Source organism: Anopheles nili, chromosome 2 (assembly GCF_943737925.1).
Source record: "Anopheles nili chromosome 2, idAnoNiliSN_F5_01, whole genome shotgun sequence".
Classification (NCBI taxonomy): Eukaryota; Metazoa; Arthropoda; class Insecta; order Diptera; family Culicidae; genus Anopheles; species Anopheles nili.
Genome location: NC_071291.1, coordinates 11,711,028 through 11,730,270, shown reverse-complemented (window position 1 = coordinate 11,730,270; position 19,243 = coordinate 11,711,028). Strand labels below are relative to the sequence as shown.

Below are 19,243 nucleotides of genomic sequence, written 5' to 3'. Positions count from 1 at the left end.
CCAACCCCCGATCAGGGGTTGCTCTCGCTCGTCCGGTGTGATCTTCTCGCTCGCGATCGCTCGCGCGAGAACCTAGAACGGGTGGGGGCGCTGATCGCGAGCAATCTTGGGTACGCGCGTATGTGTGTGTTCGTTTGGTTTCGTGTGTGAGAGGGTTTTTTTTTCTGTGTGTTTTACTTCAGCATCACAACTGCACGCTTCTCGAATAAACGTTGACGTAATCAAGAGCCGCGGGTGCTGGCCTTCGGACGACGGATCACTATTCGCATTCGCACGGTTTCCACTAGAACTCAACCCCTAATACTCTCCCTTTGAAACTGCTTGGGGTGCGTAGGAATGCATTGAACCATTAGCCACGAATACCAGTGGAGGTGCTGTATCGTCAGAAATTTACTGGCCACTAAACGAGCACACTGGCCGTGGCGGACGCACTGATAAGGCGACGTTCGTCGGAATCCAACGGGAAAGCACTTTTTACACCGGGAACTTACACCGATGGCCGACCGTCACTTATACTTATACCAAATGCGATTCCACGGGGTCGGCTGGAAAACGCGTGTACCACTCCCTTTACCTCGATTAAAGTGCTTGCGCCACGGAAATCGCGATACTGCGGCCCACCACACGACAGGCAATCAATCATGAACCGCGGCTATCGCGGTGTAAAACGGCACTGGTAAACGACACTGCCGAAAGGGACGCTCGAAACTGTGCCGTTGTATCGAGGGCGCAAAGGGCCGTCACCATGGGAAGAAGCACGCAAGGGCAGGAATCGGATACGCACCACCGTGTGTTGCTCTCACTATCTCAGCGCGGCATCATCCGCGTGTCAGCTCGGAAAAACGTCTGAGGCGTGCTGTGCGCTCGTTGGCGTGCTCGAGGGAGAAAATGTTGTCTGATGCACGAACACCGCTGCAGCGTTTGCCCAGTGAACATTTTACCCTTCGTGTCTTTTGAAAACGCGCAGGCGTGTAACTTACGCAGTTCAAATGGGAAAAGTTACATGCGTCCTTCATACAGCGTAATAAAATGCAACATATTTAGCTACAAACAACAGTACCTCTAAATTTTCTAATTTTTGATCATGTTTTAACTTATTCAATGTTTTTCAATGTTATAAATTTTTAAAATGTTTTATACACATTGGGATGTAAAAGATTAATATAATGTTAAAAAGTCCCAATTCACTCATAACTCAGCTTGATTCCATTTTTACAACAAAAAATTATGCACTCTTCGGTTTCTGGTTGCATTTATGCTCCGTGTGTGCCAACGACGCTTTGGTAGCATTATGCTTCACATGCGTACAGAACGAAGCGCACAAGGTTGGACAATAAGGCTGTCTCATAAAATCGTTTAGTTTATGTTTTCATATCCAAAAAAATTTTTCTTTTTACTAAACAAAGTATAATGACCTACATTTTCTATCAATTTTATGCAAATAGTTTTTAAATTGCTAATTAGAATTTGCAAATTTTTCAGTGAAATGTAATGTTTATTAATAACTTATTGTCTAATTTCTTCAATCGGGTTTAAATAATTACATATATAAAACTCCTCATGCTTTATTTGATCTATATACATCGTGTGCATTAAAATAGATATTTTAAAAAGCGTCATTCAATCAAACAAATTTTTGTCTTTAATTTCATGTTTTACTCATATTTTTGCATATTGTTACGAAGTATGAAAATTAAAAGGAAAACTATCGGCAAGTTTGGTTGAATCTGTGGGAGAACTTTATCACAAAAATACTTAACAACAAAGATCGATTAGGAACAAGCATTTGACCAGCATAATGCTGATTGTTTCACATGGATAGCATGAACTAAACATTCTCTCCTATTGCAATAGCACGAGCATCGCAACGGCTGGAAACTCATTTTGCTACATCAAATTTAAGGCTAAAGGTTTCTTTTAGACTAACCCATAGGCATTATCGGCTGGAAGATACATATTTTCCTATCCGTGTCGATTGATTCTTTTATAGCCAAATCCAACATTAACTCCTGTATCAGTTGTGTTCGAATTACCTCACCGAAAGGATCATCATACTCTCAAAATGATCCGCCGTACCAAGCTGCTAGGCATTTGTGGTATCGTGCTGATAGCCGTTGTGGGCCTAACGCTGGGTCTCGTGTTCGGACTGCAGAGCGACGACGACGGGAACGATGTAAGATTTTCGTGAGCATCCATAAAAAAACATCATAAACCAAATTGGACACCGATGGACACCGATTTGGTTATCAATGCTATCAATTAAGACGAACGACGTCGGTGGATTGTCGGGGAGTCTTCTCGATGGTCGTCTTATCACACGCGCTTCCTATTTCATGATCATGTGAGACTCGATTGGCACATGTTTGTCCATCCGCGAGAGGTAAAATGCTGTAAATTTTGTTGCATTCGTTTGCATTAAACCAACGACATGCCTGCCATATCTGTACTATAAATTAGCACAAGGATTCGCAAGTCCTTGAAGCGCCGGTGGCGCACGATTCGTTGGTCTACCGGACTACCTTAGCGCCATCGCTGACGACATAAATAAGCTACTGGGTATGTGTGTAGGTGCGATGATAATCACTGAGGCCGTGGGCATAAAAGGTAACTAGAGGTTGCTACGAGCTGCTCAAACGCTTGATCAGTTTTTCGCCGACTACCGAACCGTGCACTACGAGCAAATTCATCAACGAATTGATTGAGCTCTTTCGCCAAAGCGTTGCTACGAAATGGGGTTGCGGAACATCGCTGCAATAGCGATGTGCTTGACCTTAGCCGGTCTGACAAGGGTAACATTAGTGAAACTCATTTGCAATGCACTTTGGGCAAACAATCACTCCAACTTTGATGTGATTTGCTTTTTTTTCTTCTTTCATTTCTTTAGGCTGAACGATCGTTCACGATCGATTACGACCGGGACACGTTCGTAATGGATGGGAAGGACTTTAGGTATGTAGCGGGATCATTCCATTACTTCCGTGCACTGCCAGAAACGTGGCGTACGAAACTTCGGACGTTGCGTGCCGGCGGACTCAACGCCGTCGACCTGTACGTCCAGTGGTCTTTGCACAATCCACGCGACGGCGTGTACAACTGGGATGGCATCGCGAATGTTACCGACATCATCGAGGCGGCCATCGAAGAGGACCTGTACGTGATCCTGCGCCCTGGTCCGTACATTTGTGCCGAAATCGACAACGGCGGTCTGCCGTACTGGTTGTTCAACAAGTATCCCGGTATTGCGGTACGCACCAGTGACGCTAACTACATGGAGGAAGTGCGCAAGTGGTACGCCCAGCTGATGCGCCGTATGCAACCGTACATGTACGGAAACGGAGGGCCCATCATCATGGTACAGATCGAAAACGAGTACGGAGCGTTCGGCAAGTGCGACAAGACGTACCTTAAGTTCCTCAAGCAGGAAACGGATCGGTATGTGCAAGGACAAGCCGTCCTGTTCACCGTCGATCGACCGTATGATGATGAGATCGGTTGCGGACGCATCGACGACGTGTTTATTACGACCGATTTTGGACTCATGACGGATGAGGAGGTGGACACTCACGCGGCCAAGGTGCGCTCGTACCAGCCGAAAGGGCCCCTAGTGAACACCGAGTTCTACACCGGATGGCTCACGCACTGGCAGGAATCGAACCAACGCCGGCCGGCTCAACCACTCGCGGCCACGCTGCGAAAGATGCTCCGGGATGGTTGGAACGTCGACTTCTATATGTACTTCGGCGGTACTAATTTTGGATTCTGGGCCGGAGCCAACGATTGGGGGTTGGGCAAGTACATGGCTGACATCACGTCGTACGACTATGACGCGCCTATGGATGAAGCTGGTGATCCAACGATGAAGTATACCATCTTCCGAGACATTATCGCTGAGGTGAGTGAATTAGTGAAGCCCTGAGAAATCTGTAATGTGTAACGTGGAATTTGTGTTTCATCTCACGCTTTACAGTACATACCGCTGGCGGTGATGCCTGTTCCCGATCCAGCACCCAAAATGACCCTCGACGCCTTCTCGTTGACAGTAGTGGATACGCTTCTTTCGCCACGTGGACGTGAGATGCTTGGCGTGGAAGCACCTAATAAGGACGGTAAGTTGCTTAAGTTTGAGGAGCTCAATCAAAACTCCGGCTTTGTGCTTTACGAGACAACGCTGCCGAAGCTGACACGTGATCCCAACCAACTCACTATCAACGGGCTGCACGATAGGGCCCAGGTGTACTTGAATCAGGTAGCGAAGATAGCCATAAAGACGTTCACCTTTCGCTGATAAGTGGACGTTAGTTATCTAATACTTGCCATTCTCCTCGCCGCTAGTTCCTCGTCGGTACGTTGGCCAGAGAGAATGCAATCGATTCCCTTCCTCTGACGGCTGGTTTTGGCACGGAGCTAGCGATTCTCGTCGAAAATCAGGGACGCATCAATTTCGACATTCTTGACGACTACAAGGTATATGGCGCTCTGGCGCTCTTGTTCAGCGTTGAATAAAAGCAAAATTTTTTCTATAGGGTATTCTTGGGAATGTCACGATCCAAACGTTTGCCGAGCCGTACACGATGGCACTAGAGCAATGGAAGATCACAGGATATCCTTTCGACGACTACAGCAAGGTGCAACGGTTCGTAGATACCGTCTCCGGAGGTGCTGGTGGCGATAGCCGTGGGCTAGCATTGTATGGACCAGTGGTTCTGAAAGCTGCCTTTGACGTTTCAACAACTCAAATCCAGGATACTTACATCAATATGGATGGATGGGGCAAGGTAGAACTTCGTCGAAACAATAACGTCTGATTGCGAATCTTTCTGGATTAATTGTCTCTGCTTTTTCGTAGGGCTTCATCTTCGTAAATGGCTTCAATCTTGGACGGTACTGGCCAGTGGTAGGACCTCAAGTCACGGTGTATCTCCCGAAGGAGCTGCTTAAGCCAACCGGCAACATAATCGTAGTGGTTGAACAGCAAAAGCTTCCCACTGATCGTATGCTGCATTTCTCTGCAAAGCCTATCTTAGACGAAGCCTAACAGAGTTATCGATTAGAGTAACAAGCATAATGCAATCAAACCCAATAAAACACATTGCTCATAAAACTGTTAACAAAGAAAGTTGAAAAAACTTATTTCCATTGAACTACAGTATATTACGCTGAGGTTTAGTGGCTTGTTTCGTCACATGATCGAAATTAGCAACAACTCAAACTGAAGACATACTACCAATGCTCCACATCATTTACAAATACTAATTACTAGGTCATCCCACCAATGAAATGCCTTTTCTTATATCCCTTTATGCGATAGGAGCATGCATGATATGTAACTGCGCTGGCCGCTGTTATCTCTAACGGGTCAAATGCAAATGCTCCGTCTTATGTCGACTACAGCATTCAAACTCAGTTTATCGGTGTACGCCTGCGAGAAATGTTGTGCAGAAAAACTACGCCAACATGGACAAAACCAAGTGTGTTCTTTTCTGTTTGGTGATCTTGTTAAAAGCGTGCACGGTGGAAATGGTAACTACTTTGAAGATCACACTCTAGTTCACCAGTGGCTTCTTGAAAGAAGTGAGGGATTTTTATACTATCATCTTTATCCTTCTTAACACAGCATATATTCGGGATCGATTATGAGAACAATACCTTCGTGATGGACGGAAAACCGTTCCAGTATGTAGCAGGCTCGTTTCATTACTTCCGCGCGGTTCCCGAAAGCTGGGGACAAATTTTGCGTTCGATGCGCGCAGCCGGGCTTAATGCAGTTACGACGTGAGTGTTTCTATCCGTGGCGCGATATCCGATTTATTCTGATCAACGAGATCCTACGTCATTCAGCAGAGATCCGAAAAATAATCAACTCATTATCTTCTGACAATACCGTTTCAGCTACGTGGAATGGTCTCTACACAACCCTCAGGAAGACGTGTACAAATGGGATGGAATAGCCGATGTTGAGCGCTTTATAGAGCTAGCCGCCAGTGAAGGATTGTACGTGATCTTGCGCCCAGGGCCTTACATTTGCGCCGAGCGGGATATGGGCGGGTTCCCATCGTGGCTACTACACAAGCACCCGGGCATGTTGCTCCGGACGTATGATAACAGTACGCCAGCTCTCAAATCCTATCGTTTTTCATGATGTTTACTCAAGAGCTTTCCATTTTCACTAGCATATCTGCGAGAGGTACGGTCCTGGTATGCTCAGCTGATGTCCCGAATGCAGCGGTTTCTTGTTGGCCAGGGTGGCCCGATCATCATGGTGCAGGTCGAAAATGAGTACGGCTCGTTCTACGCATGTGATCACAAGTATCTTAACTGGTTGCGAGACGAGACTGGTATGTAGTGAAAGATCACCTAACTACTATCATATCTACTTATCATACGTATTCAATATCCAGAGCGCTATGTGATGGGCAACGCGGTGCTATTCACCAACAATGAACCTGGAAAGGAACAGTGTGGTTCCATAGAACACGTTCTGAGCACACTTGACTTCGGCCCGGGATCAGGTAGATATGGTTTAACTCCAGTAAGGTAGCGTTAGTCAACAAATCTCGTTGCTTCTTGTGTCACAGAGGACGAAATCAACGGCTATTGGACTAAGCTCAGAGAAACGCAACCCAAAGGTCCTCTGGTCAATGCAGAATACTATCCTGGCTGGCTTACATACTGGCAGCAACCACATATGGCCCACACCGATACCAAGGATGTTGTAAAAAGCCTTGACTTTATGCTACGGAATAAAGTCAACGTGAACATCTACATGTTTTATGGTGGCACAAACTATGGCTATACAGCCGGTGCTGATAACAAGGGCGTAGGAGGGTACGTTGCTGTCGTCACTTCCTACGATTATGACGCTCCGCTGGACGAGTCCGGAGATCCGACGCCAAAATATTTCGCCATTCGTGATACTATCCTGAAGTACTTCCCAGCTCCCAACGTTCCCGTACCAGTACCAAGTGAGTCCAGAACTTAAACTTATCAAACCTAATTGCACAACATAAAACTAACTTACATACTTATTTGCTACAGCTCAGAAAATGCGACTTCCACCAATTCCGATGACTCGTGTAGGAAGTCTGCTCGACGCAGATATCCTGAGTGCCAACTCGGTGAGAAACATAACCGCCCACCAAACAATGACCTTTGAGGAGCTAAACCAAGCCTCCGGGTTGGTGCTGTATGAAGCGATCATCCCTATCTCTATCAAGACGGACCCGCGGAAGCTTCAAGTCCAGGATGTGCGTGATCGCGGCTATGTGTTTCTGGGAGATCGCTTCATCGGTGTACTATCTCGCGAAAATCAGATCAATATGATTGCGCTCCCTCTAGATGGTGGCCAATTGTTGCGCATTTTCATCGAGAATCAAGGACGTATCAATTTTGGTATCGCCAACGATTTCAAGGGTATTCTGGGAAACGTGTATGTCAATTCCATAGAAATCGTCGATTGGACCATGTACAGCCTTCCTCTGGAGGATTTCAAACCGATTGCCGAAGTAATACACCTTCACCGAAAGAAGCACCGTGTAGTAGCTGAAGAAGGAAAACTATCGCCGATGTCAGTGAGCTACGGACTTTTCAAAATCGACAATCAGCCTGCCGACACTTATCTCGATCCTACAGGCTGGGGTAAAGGGATCATTTTCGTGAATCATAAGCTAATAGGGCGCTACTGGCCGGTAGTCGGGCCGCAAGTAACGCTGTACGTGTCAAAGCATTTATTGTTACCAGGGAGCAACCTACTTGTATTTATAGAATACCAGCGAGATTGCGATTCCATACCTTCGGTGACATTTTCCGACACACCAATTTTCAATTGAACTTCGAGTAGGTTCGGCTAAGACTAATAAGGGACAAATTTTAAAAGTTTTATTAAAATAGTAGCCATTAACCGTAAAAGGTTTATAATAAAATAATTATATATATTGTGCCTACAAGTTACGGTTTACCTCAAAAGAAAGTTGCTCCAACTACCCGAATACAAAAAAATGCAGATTTCGTTGTTCATTTTACATTTACAATGGTGACTAATTCATGATAAATCTCACAAAAACTAGAACAATAAATTATAACATATACACATCACTACTTGTGCTACTTAGCTAGGAAGTAAAGTAATCCGAACCCAAACGAAGGCGTGCTTCACTTTGAAACGTTTGTCATAAACTGGCCACATGCAGCGCGCTAGTCTGCTGGCTCTTTCATTGAGTTGACTCATACACAGCAGTACCTTCCTAATTCATTCAAGTGACCTTTGCCTTTGCATTGAAGAAGTCTGACGCAGGGTACGAGTAATTGAATAACTATCTGCGTACAGGAACGAGCAAGAACGCCGTAGGTTAGGTTTGCCGTCTAGGTCGTCGGTGGCCGGCATGTTTTTCGCATACCCGTATGAACGGTGGGCGTCTGTTTGATATGGAACCGTCGTTGGCCACTCTTATCTCAGGCAGATTCTCTAGTCCGGACGCCCCAGCATATGCGTACGACATCGTTAAAACTCAGTTTATTGGTGTACGCCTGCGAGAAATGTTGTGCAGAAAAACTACGCCAACATGGACAAAACCAAGTGTGTTCTTTTCTGTTTGGTGATCTTGTTAAAAGCGTGCACGGTGGAAATGGTAACTACTTTGAAGATCACAGTCTAGTTCACCAGTGGCTTCTTGAAAGAAGTGAGGGATTTTTATACTATCATTTTTATCCTTCCTAACACAGCATATATTCGGGATCGATTATGAGAACAATACCTTCGTGATGGACGGAAAACCGTTCCAGTATGTAGCAGGCTCGTTTCATTACTTCCGCGCGGTTCCCGAAAGCTGGGGACAAATTTTGCGTTCGATGCGCGCAGCCGGGCTTAATGCAGTTACGACGTGAGTGTTTCTATCCGTGGCGCGATATCCGATTTATTCTGATCAACGAGATCCTACGTCATTCAGCAGAGATCCGAAAAATAATCAACTCATTATCTTCTGACAATACCGTTTCAGCTACGTGGAATGGTCTCTGCACAACCCCCAGGAAGACGTGTACAAATGGGATGGAATAGCCGATGTTGAGCGCTTTATAGAACTAGCCGCCAGTGAAGGATTGTACGTGATCTTGCGCCCAGGGCCTTACATTTGCGCCGAGCGGGATATGGGCGGGTTCCCATCGTGGCTACTACACAAGCACCCGGGCATGTTGCTCCGGACCTATGATAACAGTACGCCAGCTCTCAAATCCTATCGTTTCTCATGATGTTTACTCAAGAGCTTTCCATTTTCACTAGCATATCTGCGAGAGGTAAGGTCCTGGTACGCTCAGCTGATGTCCCGAATGCAGCGGTTTCTTGTTGGCCAGGGTGGCCCGATCATCATGGTGCAGGTCGAAAATGAGTACGGCTCGTTCTACGCATGTGATCACAAGTATCTTAACTGGTTGCGAGACGAGACTGGTATGTAGTGAAAGATCACCTGACTACTATCATATCTACTTATCATACGTATTCCATATCCAGAGCGCTATGTGATGGGCAACGCGGTGCTATTCACCAACAATGGCCCTGGGTTGGAAAAATGTGGTGCCATAGAGCACGTTCTGAGCACTCTTGACTTCGGTCCGGGATCAGGTACGTACGTTCGAGCAAATTTGAGCAATTTGTTGAAAGACAATTATCAAATGTTACTCTCTTCACAGAGGACGAAATCAACGGCTATTGGACTAAGCTCAGGGAAACGCAACCTAAAGGTCCTTTGGTTAATGCAGAGTATTATCCTGGCTGGCTGACGCACTGGCAGGAGCCCCATATGGCTCGCTCTGACACCAAGGTTGTTGTAGAAAGCCTCGATTTTATGCTACGCAACAAGATCAACGTCAACATCTACATGTTCTATGGTGGCACAAACTATGGCTATACAGCTGGAGCCAACGATCAAGGCGTGGGAGGGTACGCAGCAGATATCACCTCCTACGATTATGACGCTCCGCTGGACGAGTCCGGAGATCCGACGCCAAAATATTTCGCCATTCGTGATACTATCCTGAAGTACTTCCCAGCTCCCAACGTTCCCGTACCAGTACCAAGTGAGTCCAGAACTTAAACTTATCAAACCTAATTGCACAACATAAAACTAACTTACATACTTATTTGCTACAGCTCAGAAAATGCGACTTCCACCAATTCCGATGACTCGTGTAGGAAGTCTGCTCGACGCAGATATCCTGAGGGCCATCTCGGTGAGAAACATAACCGCCCACCAAACAATGACCTTTGAGGAGCTAAACCAAGCCTCCGGGTTGGTGCTGTATGAAGCGATCATCCCTATCTCTATCAAGACGGACCCGCGGAAGCTTCAAGTCCAGGATGTGCGTGATCGCGGCTATGTGTTTCTGGGAGATCGCTTCATCGGTGTACTATCTCGCGAAAATCAGATCAATATGATTGCGCTCCCTCTAGATGGTGGCCAATTGTTGCGCATTTTCATCGAGAATCAAGGACGTATTAATTTTGGTATCGCCAACGATATCAAGGGTATTCTGGGAAACGTGTACGTCAATTCCATAGAAATCGTCAATTGGACCATGTACAGCCTTCCTCTGGAGGATTTCAAACCGATTGCCGAAGTAATACACCTTCACCGAAAGAAGCACCGTGTAGTAGCTGGAGAAGGAAAACTATCGCCGATGTCAGTGAGCTACGGACTTTTCGAAATCGACAATCAGCCTGCCGACACTTATCTCGATCCTACAGGCTGGGGTAAAGGGATCATTTTCGTGAATCATAAGCTAATAGGGCGCTACTGGCCGGTAGTCGGGCCGCAAGTAACGCTGTACGTGTCGAAGCATTTATTGTTACCAGGGAGCAACCTACTTTTAATCATAGAATACCAGCGAGATTGCGATTCCATACCTTCGGTGACATTTTCCGACACACCAATTTTCAATTGAACACATGCTAATGTTTAATTGCTGTGCGGTAGTCACGTTCATTTAATCGAGCAAATGAATGTTGTATCAAAGCACTTAATCCGTAACGTGGGCTTTCCTTGGAAATGTTTTATTTTTCTATCTTATCGTGTATTTGATGACCTGGTTTCGAATTCAATAAAGTATCCGTTTGACCCATTTCCCTCGAATGTCTGTGTATTTAATACTTTTAATCCATTCCTGATAAACGAAACTATTTTAACCCAAACAACGCCTCGCAAGGAAGACGCGTACACTAACAGATGACAACACGTGCTTTGTTCAACTTTCAAAAAAGTTGCTTATTTTTTCAAATCGTAAACAAAACCTGCAAGACATTACACCGATTGAACGTGTTTCAAAGCCATAACACAGCACGAAATCGCAATACACCAACAGGGAAACGCTCATTATTGCCGATGTAACTTTGCGTAGGAAAATGTGAGCTTCTAATAGGAAAACTCAACACCATCACATTTTTCGGAGGGGTCTGGAAAAATGGACTCACGGGTTGTACTTCGCAACACAGCATGAACAAAGCCTCCTGTTCTGATTACCACCAAAGCCGATAAGCTCCACAGCTGGTGAGGGCTGTTGTTTGGAGCTAATGATCATGCGCCGCTTAGTACCAGAGAACCCCTGCAGCGAAGTGGTTTTAAGTAGTTGCCTTTGTGAGCCTGTGGTGCAGCGAAGCCAACACTTTAAACACAGACTGATTCGATTGCACCAGTTTCAAGTGCTCTAAGTTTTAGTTCGGGGGTGGAAAGCTATACAACAAAAGTAACGTTACAAATTGGTGCGTTTGTCACGGTAAGTTAACAAAACAACCTGAAGCTGCAACTTAAAAAAATAACCGTTGCATTGAGAAATACAGTGAAGCTCGTGAAAATGTTTTGCTTAAAAAATGAATCGAAAAACGTGATTAACATTTAAAAAGAGCAAAGCAGCACACTTTTATTGGATTCCACATTCTCCACCCATCCATGTGCAGTGCGATTATTTCTCCAGTATCTGCTGGTCTGGAAATCAGTTCCTGTGGAGATAATGTGGGTGGAGTAGTGGATGTAAGAACATAAAAATGTTATACAACCGGTTTCTCCGGGGCATCTTTTCGCGTTTAGTTCTCATCTCAATCGCCAATTCCACATTTGCTGCCAGAGTGGTTTGATCAAGCCAGCGGAAAAGTCGTGTCCGCCTGTTAGCTTTCGTTCGCAGTGGTTGTCAAGTTATCGGTTTTCTTCCCCTTATTGATTGGCCGTTCGATCGGCTAAGCTGCATTATGCATGGTCGTGCTGCACTGCTGCCGCTGGTGCTGTATTTGTGCACCTTGCACACGGTAGAAGGAGTACAAACACAGGTATGTAATCAGATCTATCGGTAGATGGAAATCGCGATCCTCTAAGCCTTTCACCTTACAGCGAAGATTCGATATCGACTTCCAAAACAACACCTTCACCAAAGATGGGCAGCCTTTCCAGTTTATTTCCGGTTCGTTTCATTACTTTCGTGCGTTGCCCGAATCCTGGAGGCACATTTTGCGATCTATGAGGGCGGCAGGATTGAACACGGTCATGACGTAAGTACGCGATCGCCAAAGCTCTAACCATAAGGGATTCGGTGGAGAAGATGCTACAGATTCTTTCATACGGCACGTGTAGCTACATCGAATGGTCATTGCATGAGCCGATGCCGGGCCAATATCAGTGGGATGGTATAGCGAACTTGGAGGAATTCATAGAAATCGCACAGAGCGAGAATCTGTTGGTTATCTTGCGCCCTGGGCCATACATTTGCGCTGAGCGGGACATGGGAGGTTTCCCGCACTGGCTGCTGCATAAGTATCCCGCAATAAAATTACGGACGTATGATACAGGTTGGCAGTGCATTTAACGTTTTTTTGTATGCATTTGAGTCATTTTTAAACACGATTATTTACTCAGCTTACCTGAGGGAAGTACAGAACTGGTACAACCAGCTGATGCCGCGCATCGTTCGTCATCTTTACGGAAATGGCGGTCCAGTGATAATGGTTTCAATCGAAAATGAATACGGTTCATTCCAAGCATGTGATGGCCAATATATGCAGTTCTTGAAGAATTTGACTGGTAATCCTCGGCGAATCTTATAATACAACATAGAAATTGTCATGATCATAATTCGTTCCTCTGCAGTTCACTTCGTGCAGGATAAAGCAGTGCTGTTCACCAACGATGGACCGGATCTCCTGGAATGTGGATCAATTCCCGGCATACTGCCGACGTTAGATTTTGGAATCAGTAAAATATCGCCCTCCTTGTTTGTTTGGCAACGACACACGTACTGACAATCTGTTACACGTTGCAGCAAACAATCCGAACGCTTTCTGGCAAAAATTGCGGAAGTACCTGCCCAAGGGACCGTTGGTAAATGCCGAATACTACCCCGGGTGGTTGACGCACTGGATGGAACCGACGGCACGCGTCGATGCCGGCATGGTCGTCAACACGTTGCGGCTGATGCTCAACCAGAAGGCGAACGTTAACTTTTACATGTTTTTCGGTGGAACTAACTTTGGATTTACCGCCGGCGCAAATGATGTCGGACCGGGTAAGTACAGTGCTGACATAACGTCCTACGACTACGATGCGCCACTCGACGAAGCCGGTGATCCGACACCGAAATATTTCGCTATCAGAAAGGTGTTGCTCGAGGTATGCGAAATGTTGAAGACCGCACGTGTTTTGAATCTCGGCATTAATATAAGTTTTTCGTACAGTATTTTGGCGACCCTGGCGTGCCGGCTCCTGAGAAATTACCCAAAATGACACTCGACACAGTATGGTTGGAACGAAGAGGTTCCATTCTATCAAAGCACGGTCGAACGATGTTATCAAAAGGCATGGTATCTTCCGTACAGCCTGTTTCCTTTGAGGTGCTTAATCAGCACTCAGGATTCGTGCTTTACGAATCGACGTTACCTGCAGATCTGAATCGGGATCCATTTACGCTTAAAGTGGAAAAGCTTCGTGATCGCGCTTATGTGCATGTTGATGGGGTAAGCAAACACCTGGAAAGCGGTAAACATGCAACTAATTTTGACTTCCCGTATGCAGCAATTTTACGGAATACTTTCTCGTGAAACCAACGTTGATGCTTTGCCATTGAGCGTTGGCTTAGGATCCCAGTTACAACTGCTTGTGGAGAATCAGGGACGCATTAACTACAACATCCCCAATGATTTCAAGGGAATATTAGGTTCAGTCACGATTGACGCGAAGCCATTGTACAACTGGACAATCACTAGTTTCCCTCTCGATAACTTCCGTTATCTAGAGAACTTTTTAACCCAGCAACCAGCCGATGGCGACGATCTAGCTGGTGCCGGCGCACAAGTATATTATGGTACATTTATGATCAGTAACGACACCATTCATGATACCTATTTGTATCCGAATGAGTGGGGAAAAGGATTAGTTTTTATCAACGGATTCAATTTGGGTCGCTACTGGCCGTTGGCTGGCCCTCAGATAACGCTCTATGTCCCCCGGCACATCCTCACGAAAGGAAATAATCATATTGTCATGATCGAGTATCAGAAGAATGTTCAACACCCCTACGTGCAATTTGTTGATAAGCCAATATTCACTTGACTCTAGTAAATTCTTTTTGAAATATAGATTTGTTCAATGAGAAATGTTATTAGTAGTCGTATGAATTGAAACATAAATGTGTAGGGAAAAAATATATGAACGACAACGACCAAATCAAATAATTTAAAAAATTCAAGAATGTAATTCCCAAAAGTGAAAACGTACTTAATACAAATGTCGTTAGTCATCGAGAAAATCAAAAGAATTACCAAAACTTGTGAATTTTATTTTGCCAAACTAGAACTACAACTACCGCTCCAGTAGCCAACAATATAGGAAGTGTTATTCTTTGCCTAAAATTTTTAGGCTTGACGAATTTTGTTTCTGTGCATTCAGCTTGAATATCGCCTATTTTTTCGCTAATCTTATCGCAAAGCTGTAAACAAAACTGAGATGCATAAACATTATCCTCCAGCAGTACATTATTCGGAAAAGATGCCTGTAGCTTCAATTGAATAAGCGAAAGCATGTTGTTCATTAACTCCAAGTGTTCTACACTGTGTTTCAGCACTGTTTCGGAATATTTTTCTGGTATAAATTCGTTGCAAAGTACACTGCAGATAAACAAATAAATACAAAACAAATAGTGAATGATATTCTTATATGATAATTGAACTGCTAACCTACCTATCGTAAAGCCTATCTTGATTGGACAGGGAGGAAAGTTCATCCAAAATTTCTTTTATAGCTTCATCGTTTGTCATGCCCATTAGTCGCAAGTCCTCCTTCACCAGCCCGCTGAGTTGATTGTATTTTACCCCGCATCGTCTGGAAACAAAAACGTATCAATAGTGCAAGCTATGTTTAACATAAGTACGATAGCTTACCGCAGCTCGATAGTAAGATTTTCAGTATTGTAATTAACACTACTGAAAAGAATCGCGATCGGGTCATAGTACTCTGTGAGCGTTTCGATCACCTCGTCTGTTTGTTGGTTTTGAGACATGCTCTACAGAAAAACTTTTGCATCCGATTCAAAAAAGGCACAGCAACTGAAATCACATGCTTTGCGCGTTTACACTATAAACAATAACAAACTACAAGATAAACAAGTCACAGCTATGCAAAAGATAAAAAAAAAACATAGCTCAAATAGATGATAACTATTAAAATAGACCACTAATATAATTGAGTTCTACAAGCCTGTCGATTGATGGGTTAAAAAATAATATAAGTTGCTGTTATTTATTCGTTTTAATGATTTTTACCATGAAATATTCCGTAAAACAGCTTCACTTAATCGACCGGCGATATGTTGCATAAACCTTGGCTTATGCCGACTCGAATGACATTCTTGTCAAACAAACATTTAATATCGGCGCAGTTTGTTTACGTAGAGCGTTTCGTGTGAGCGAGAAAATTAATAATTCCTGCGTGTTTTATGTTAAATGCGTAAGTTTTTCTTTATGTCTAGTAACATAACATTTAAATCTTACAGAACATGTTGAATTTATGTTTCCCAGGCGTTCAATAACACGTTTGTTAAGTTTACAACGCTGAGATCGCAGAGTGTTGTTTCTCAAATTTCGTGCCTTAATTAAGTTAATCCGAGAGGATTATTTTCGAGTTTAGCTTGCATTAGTTGATAATTGCTTTTCATATATTTTTAGCTGAGTACATGCACATTAACAGTGTGTAGAAATATACATCATGATTGAAGATCCGCACTTTATAGACGCCATGGTGCAGGAGTTAAAATCTCAAGGTCTTTTCGATCAATTTCGGAAAGAGTGTTTGGCAGACGTTGATACGAAACCAGCGTATCAAAATCTTCGACAACGTGTCGAAGGAACAGTAAATAAGTTTCTCGTTCAGCAGGAGTGGTCTGATAACATCCGGTATAAGAACCAACTACGGGATCAGCTACGTAAAAATATTATCGAGTGAGTAGCCATCTCGTTTGGTAGTATGTGCAGGTTTTGGCATTATCCTTTTCCGTGTGATGCTTCTTTCAGCTCTGGTTTTTTGGATACAGGAGTTGAGCGAATAGTCGATCAAGTGGTGAATCCTAAAATTGCTACCATTTTCCAGCCAAAGGTAGAAGAAATTGTGTACAACTATCTAGGAATTGAGAAGCCAAAATCGTCCTTTAATGGGAATGATCAAGCATCGTCCCGATCTGAACTGTTGCTAGAGGATCTAGAAGCGGTTAGTCCAGATTCAGACAAAAAATCTGAAGGAAGTGTCACACCCCCGCCGCAACCACCACCACCACCACCTCCTGAACCATCGATGGAGCATTTTGAAGAAAATATGGAAATAGATGAATCACTAGACGAATCAAAGGAACAAGATGATTTCGAGTCCCCCGCTTTCGAACCGCTTGAAGTACGCTCCCCAGTACAAAGTGCAAGCAAGGTGAAGGAAGAAATAAACGATTCCAATTCATCTGCAATCAGCGGATTAACTTCTCAAGAATCGTTAGAAAGTAGACAATCGTTAGACGTCAAAGCAGATAATCTTTTGCACGAAGTTTCCAAAGAACCGGCTAAAGCAGAATCATGTGACGAGCAAGACAATCAAATAACTAAAGATTCTGATTTTAGTCAAGAAATTGCCCCAACAAATGATTCGCAGCTTTCACAGGTGTCTAGCAACAGCCAGCTACTTACAACAGCTGTTCCATCCTCCAGTGAAGAGTTTCAACGTCCGGAGGAAAACGAACGCCTCGACATCACAGAAGAAGCCCAAATGCCAACATTGTTTAGCAGCTCCACAGACAAAGTGTCAAGCTCTACTGAGGGCGATGATGGTGCAGATGTAGCTAAAAAAATAACGTTTGATTTTGAAAAGGACGAGTATGATTTTGTAGGAACAGTACGCCCGTCGATTATTGCCTGTGCCGATGATAGCTGTACCAACGTAAATCGTGATGGCGATCCAGAAGGTACTTGTCGATCAAAACTATAACTCTTGGCTAAATATTATACATACTATTCGTGTTTGTCTTTACAGAGGATAGCATGCCGACGACTACGCGTGTAGAAACGCCAACAGACACACCCACACCAACCAAAGATTCCGAGCAACCAAACCTTACGCCCCAGGATGATGAAACGTCTCAGTCTGAGCATTCTTTGAAAATTTGCGAAGATTCGTTTAGCGACGAGGATACGAAAGAATCAAAGTCATTCGATGAGCACGCCCGAGATAGTCCTTCGAAAATTAAAGGACTTTCTGATGCAAGCAGTTGTAGCATGAAGTGTGATCGAGAAGTTACAAATATACCGTCAAACCCAAAGAATGATTCCAACGATAAACCCCAAATGCCGGATCAACCAGCAGATGAAAACACTAAGGAGGCTAATTGTGCAAAAACGCAAGAAAAGTCTTCAAAATCTGAAATACAAGACGATCATTATCAAGAGCGTTTGAAGCTCAAGTCCGATCGCCGATCTAGTGATCGTGATTCAGAAGATGGTGATGAAAAGCATGACCCTAGCGGTCCATCTGTTCCTCCATCTAATGATAATATAGCGAGTTCTGAAAAAACGATAACATCGCAAGAAACTACTGAAAAACCATCTGAAAAGGAAAAATCCCCAGTGAACGATCCAATCGATTCCCCATTGCTGCGTATGGAACTGCATCGCAGGTATGGGTCTGTAACACCGACCGGCGAGAATGGACCGATTGATTCTTCATCTTCCGGTATCCAGTCAGGCGATGATTCAGAAAAAAGTCCAGAGACATTAAAGTCGTATTGCAAACCAGAATCCATAATTCTTCCGGTACAGCCAGTAGTTATCGATCAAATGTTGACAAATACTGAGGATTCTAAACTAAAGCGCCTACTGAACGGAGATACACACACGGACGATGCCACTTTAGAATCGCTTCAAAGACAATGGCAGTGGAAGGATGAAAAGGCTCGTAAACCGAAATATGCATCCAACCTTTCGGAGGCTCGTCGCCTTATGAAGGTACGAAAGCAGATGCAGCGCAAGGAACAGAAATGCCGCGATCAGACACTCGCAATGGCAAAAAAGTACATTAGCGGAAACAAAACATTCGATGGACAAGCTATAGAGGATCAGGGCATCGAGCTGGAGTTTGTTTGTGACGGTAAGCGCAAATCGCCTGGTCCATTGATTTCTTCGCCAGTGCCTAAGTTGGAGCAACCCATAGAAGAGGAACAACCGATCGCCGATCCGGAACTGCTCTACTTTCCGGAAGATAATGAAGAGTTTAAGATAGACGAGACACGGCTGAACTATCTACGGTCTAAAACAGAAGGCGTCACGTTCAGCAAAAGCTTCAAGGTGCAGCATTACCGTACGAAAATTTTCTCGCTAACAGTAACTACTCCCGTGCAAAAATCAGCAAAACGACCCATCACGGATACGCTGAGCAGTGCCAAACCCAAACGCAACTGCACCAGCATTAACGGGCTATCCAAAACCCTCGATCTGGCATCCAACGGACATAATGCGGCTAGTTTAGCTCTTCAGAGGCAACGATCTATTAGAAATCGATTGACGGAAAAAAATACTCCTCCATCGGTGGGAACAGATACACGGACGAATGTTTCGGGATGATTTTCCACGATTCAACTGGTATCCCAGTTTGTATAGTTTAATTATTGAAGTTAAGCCATATAATGTAAAATGTTATAATAAATAAAAGTTTATATTGGTTTTAAAAAATGGAAACTATCAACATTC

The 19,243-nt window shown here is 44.3% G+C and overlaps 6 protein-coding genes across 6 annotated transcripts; 5 read left to right on the top strand and 1 right to left on the bottom strand.

Moving 5' to 3' along the window:
* The first annotated feature begins 2,062 nt into the window (after window positions 1-2,062).
* Window positions 2,063-5,035, top strand: LOC128731697 (beta-galactosidase-like). The gene is made up of 6 exons (XM_053824828.1): window positions 2,063-2,173; window positions 2,885-3,892; window positions 3,968-4,246; window positions 4,333-4,464; window positions 4,524-4,775; window positions 4,847-5,035. Exons 1-6 carry the CDS (start codon window positions 2,063-2,065, stop codon window positions 5,033-5,035), a joined length of 1,971 nt encoding a protein of 656 aa, XP_053680803.1.
* A 419-nt stretch (window positions 5,036-5,454) lies between these two features.
* LOC128726894 (beta-galactosidase-1-like protein) lies at window positions 5,455-7,826 on the top strand. Its single transcript, XM_053820774.1, has 7 exons — window positions 5,455-5,520; window positions 5,615-5,772; window positions 5,890-6,104; window positions 6,171-6,335; window positions 6,399-6,509; window positions 6,576-6,962; window positions 7,036-7,826. The coding sequence occupies exons 1-7, from the start codon at window positions 5,455-5,457 to the stop codon at window positions 7,824-7,826; spliced, it is 1,893 nt and encodes a 630-aa protein (XP_053676749.1).
* Window positions 7,827-8,558: 732 nt separating this feature from the next.
* LOC128726795 (beta-galactosidase-like) lies at window positions 8,559-10,932 on the top strand. The gene is made up of 7 exons (XM_053820660.1): window positions 8,559-8,624; window positions 8,719-8,876; window positions 8,994-9,208; window positions 9,275-9,439; window positions 9,503-9,613; window positions 9,682-10,068; window positions 10,142-10,932. The coding sequence occupies exons 1-7, from the start codon at window positions 8,559-8,561 to the stop codon at window positions 10,930-10,932; spliced, it is 1,893 nt and encodes a 630-aa protein (XP_053676635.1).
* Window positions 10,933-12,229: 1,297 nt separating this feature from the next.
* LOC128726690 (beta-galactosidase-like) lies at window positions 12,230-14,579 on the top strand. Its single transcript, XM_053820548.1, has 8 exons — window positions 12,230-12,307; window positions 12,369-12,526; window positions 12,609-12,823; window positions 12,891-13,055; window positions 13,122-13,226; window positions 13,294-13,640; window positions 13,706-13,984; window positions 14,043-14,579. The coding sequence occupies exons 1-8, from the start codon at window positions 12,230-12,232 to the stop codon at window positions 14,577-14,579; spliced, it is 1,884 nt and encodes a 627-aa protein (XP_053676523.1).
* Window positions 14,580-14,784: 205 nt separating this feature from the next.
* On the bottom strand, window positions 14,785-15,525 carry LOC128726586 (uncharacterized). The gene is made up of 3 exons (XM_053820436.1): window positions 15,407-15,525; window positions 15,207-15,347; window positions 14,785-15,133 (listed from the first exon to the last, which is right to left on the bottom strand). The coding sequence occupies exons 1-3, from the start codon at window positions 15,523-15,525 to the stop codon at window positions 14,785-14,787; spliced, it is 609 nt and encodes a 202-aa protein (XP_053676411.1).
* A 701-nt stretch (window positions 15,526-16,226) lies between these two features.
* LOC128720647 (biorientation of chromosomes in cell division protein 1-like 1) lies at window positions 16,227-19,146 on the top strand. The gene is made up of 3 exons (XM_053814326.1): window positions 16,227-16,462; window positions 16,535-17,466; window positions 17,535-19,146. The coding sequence occupies exons 1-3, from the start codon at window positions 16,230-16,232 to the stop codon at window positions 19,115-19,117; spliced, it is 2,748 nt and encodes a 915-aa protein (XP_053670301.1). The 5' UTR covers window positions 16,227-16,229; the 3' UTR covers window positions 19,118-19,146.
* Window positions 19,147-19,243: the final 97 nt, after the last annotated feature.